At 54.1% G+C, this 2,895-nt stretch overlaps 1 protein-coding gene across 1 annotated transcript; it reads left to right on the top strand.

The window, feature by feature from the left end:
* The first annotated feature begins 397 nt into the window (after positions 1–397).
* Positions 398–2,167, top strand: LOC117509926 (proline-rich protein HaeIII subfamily 1-like). Its single transcript, XM_034169541.1, has 2 exons — positions 398–570; positions 1,645–2,167. The coding sequence occupies exons 1-2, from the start codon at positions 398–400 to the stop codon at positions 2,165–2,167; spliced, it is 696 nt and encodes a 231-aa protein (XP_034025432.1).
* Positions 2,168–2,895: the final 728 nt, after the last annotated feature.

Raw genomic sequence — 2,895 nt, forward strand, 5'->3', positions numbered from 1 at the left:
CCCAAAACTGAATTGTGGTGACGGCCACAAACACACAGCCATCAACACATAGAGACCCAGATCACAGCTAAATATCTGATCACTTCTGTGACTGGTGTGTTGGGCCAAGACAAAAGTACAGAACCTTACCATATGACATGGACCACTCCAGCACGCCAGAAGGCATGCGGCTGACCACAAGCAACGATAGAAATGGGTCCAGGATGCAGGGTCCCAGGAGAAACCACGAGAAAAAGGGCAGCTGAAGGGCACAGGGGCCAGGAAGGGCAGCCCCCAGAGTCACCGGGGCAGCACGATGAACCAACAGGAGAGCGGCCCAGTGCCGCCGAAACATACCCCCAACAATGGAGGCACAGGAAGCAATCCCATACCCAAGGGAAGCACACAGGGCACCGGCATGGGCCTACCAAAAGGGGGAGCCCCAGAACCACACCACCCGGGCCACAGTCCCCAATGGGAGAAGCAAGCGGCAGCGGGGACGGGGGGTAAAGGAGCCACTGCAACTGAACCCAAAGCGCGGGCAGGGACCACCGGACCATACGAGGGCGGGGCCCAGCCCCCAGACAAGAGGTGAGACCCAATCCCCCGGGCCAGGAAGCACACGAGCCCCCAACACCCAAGACTCCCCCAGCACAGTCAGCAGGACCCCTCCAACTCACCCCAAACACCAAAGCCCAAGATTGTGAAACTGCACAAGTGAGAGCAGGGCAACACCCCATCCCACAGAGACCACGGCCCCCAGCCCCCCAGCAGCTGTCCACCCCCCAGTGCCAACACCCAAGACCCCACCCCCCCCAATGGGCCGCGGACCCTGGGCCCCACAGCCACAGAGTAGGGCCCCGAGACCACGGCAGAACTGGTGAGGCAGACCCCCCCACCCCAGAGCCCAGACCTCTACAGCCACCGGGCCAACCCCACAACGCCACACTCATCCTACCTACCAACTCCACCATAGTGTTATAGTTAATCCTCCCACGCTGTGTGCAACCCCCTAAGTGAGCAAAAATAAAATGTTGCATTAAAGCAGGGCAGGAGACAGCAGGTGGAGCTTGCCGGGGAGGCTGCGGCACACTGCTGCACCACAGTCTGCCCTGCAAATCTACCACTGCTTTGTGACCCCGACTCTAAATTAGTGAATGTGTTTACTAAATGTGTCGAAATAAAGTGCGTGCATTAAAATGGCAGGGCAGGACTGGCAGATGGAGATCGCAGTGGCAGGCTGCTGTGCATAGCTGCACCACAGACTGCCCTGCAAACCCATCCCCAACACCCTGACTGCAAAACTATTTGAACCCTATAATGTGGTACTTAAAACCCAATATGATGTGCAATGCATCTACTAAGCTGGTGAAGTGCATTAAAAGGGTGTGACATGTGAGGCCCAAGTCCAAGCAGCCCGGCCAAAGGAAAGGCGTGGGTAGGGAGCGGGCCGCATACCACGGCCCCACGGGCCCTGTGGCCACGCCCAGACCCAGCGGAGGCGCTAGGAAACCACGAGATGGGGGTAGGTGGGCAGTCCCGAGGAGCAGCGGAAGCCCAGGGGAAAAACAAACCAACAGGAGGCCGGGCAAATGAAGATGGACAAGCCACCCCACCCGGCGGTCCCCAAACCACGGAAGGCGTAAGATGAGACCCAAGAGGTAGGGGCAGCCAAGGAGCCAGAGGGAGGCAGGCGGGCCCCACAGACCCAGATGGAGAGGCAGGGGCATGGAGGGCCACATATGATCTGAGCCTCGGGGAGCAGCACCACCCCCCGCGCAGGCACCGCACCCCACAGCCCACCAATGGCAGAGCAGACAGACCCAACATGAAAAGGAACAATGGTCACCCAATACCCCCTATCACCACCACACCCACTCCCAATAGGACCAGAAGCCCCACAGCGAGCACCGGGGGCCCCACAGGCAGGCCGGCCAGCCACCCAGCCCCCCCCCAGGCACAGAGGCACACCCACACCCCGCAAGGGAGGAGCCAAAAGGGAGCACGGGCCAGCACCCGACCCAATCCCCCACCCCCGGTAGACCTACAGAGCCACCAGGCAGCACCGGGAAAGCAAACCTCCCAGACCCCCGAAGCCCAACCCCAAATCCCCAAGCAAGCCAGGACTCCACACCCAGACGCCAACCCGTCTCCACATGCACGGGCTGCACAGCCCCACCATACCTGAGGGGCCACCCACTCTAGAAGACACAAGCTCTCTCCTCCACAATTCAATCATTTAAAAAAACACACACACACACACACAGAATCAGTCTCTAACAGCAAAGACTACCCCAAAGAACCGCAACCTGGATGTGCAGCACAAGAAAGAAAAGTCAGTAGGTCAACAATAACAGGAACAAGTCCTAATCTAATATTAATACAGTACTTTAACAAGTGTAAGAGTGGCATTCCCTCACAGGTAAAACAATAAATAAATAATTAGACCTCCAAATTTTATTCATATTTAATAAGTTGATAAATAAGAACCATGTTTCATTAAATTGTGTTAATTGGTTTCTTAATGAAGCGGATATTTTTTCCATTGATATATTTTCGAAAAGGAGGTTTGACTAGTGGTTAATATTGATTGATTGTTTATTTTTCCAATTCAGCAAAATTGTTTTTTTGGCAATAGTCAGTGCTACAAGTATAGCTTTAGATTGTTTAGTTGGTAGTTCAATAACTGTAGTGTCTCCAAGTAAACATAAATTAGGAGATAAGGGAATTCTATATCCCAAGATGGTGGACAATTTTTCAGTGACTTTTTGACCAAAAACACTGGACAGGTGAGCAAAGCCAAAGGACATGAGAATAAGTATCAGTGGTGTTTAGCTCACACTGTGAACAAACAACAAGCCCATTATACATCTTATATTGTGTAATGTGTGTTTTCTTTGATGGGAGGAGGTTCTT

This window comes from Thalassophryne amazonica, chromosome 5 (assembly GCF_902500255.1).
Source record: "Thalassophryne amazonica chromosome 5, fThaAma1.1, whole genome shotgun sequence".
Lineage (NCBI taxonomy): Eukaryota > Metazoa > Chordata > Actinopteri > Batrachoidiformes > Batrachoididae > Thalassophryne > Thalassophryne amazonica.

Coding starts and splice junctions, on each gene's coding strand:
- LOC117509926 (XM_034169541.1), top strand. CDS start 398: ATGGGCCTACCAAAAGGGGGAGCCCCAGAACCACACCACCCGGGCCAC. Junction 571..1,644: donor GCCCAGCCCCCAGACAAGAG/GTGAGACCCAAT, acceptor CCCAAGAGGTAG/GGGCAGCCAAGGAGCCAGAG.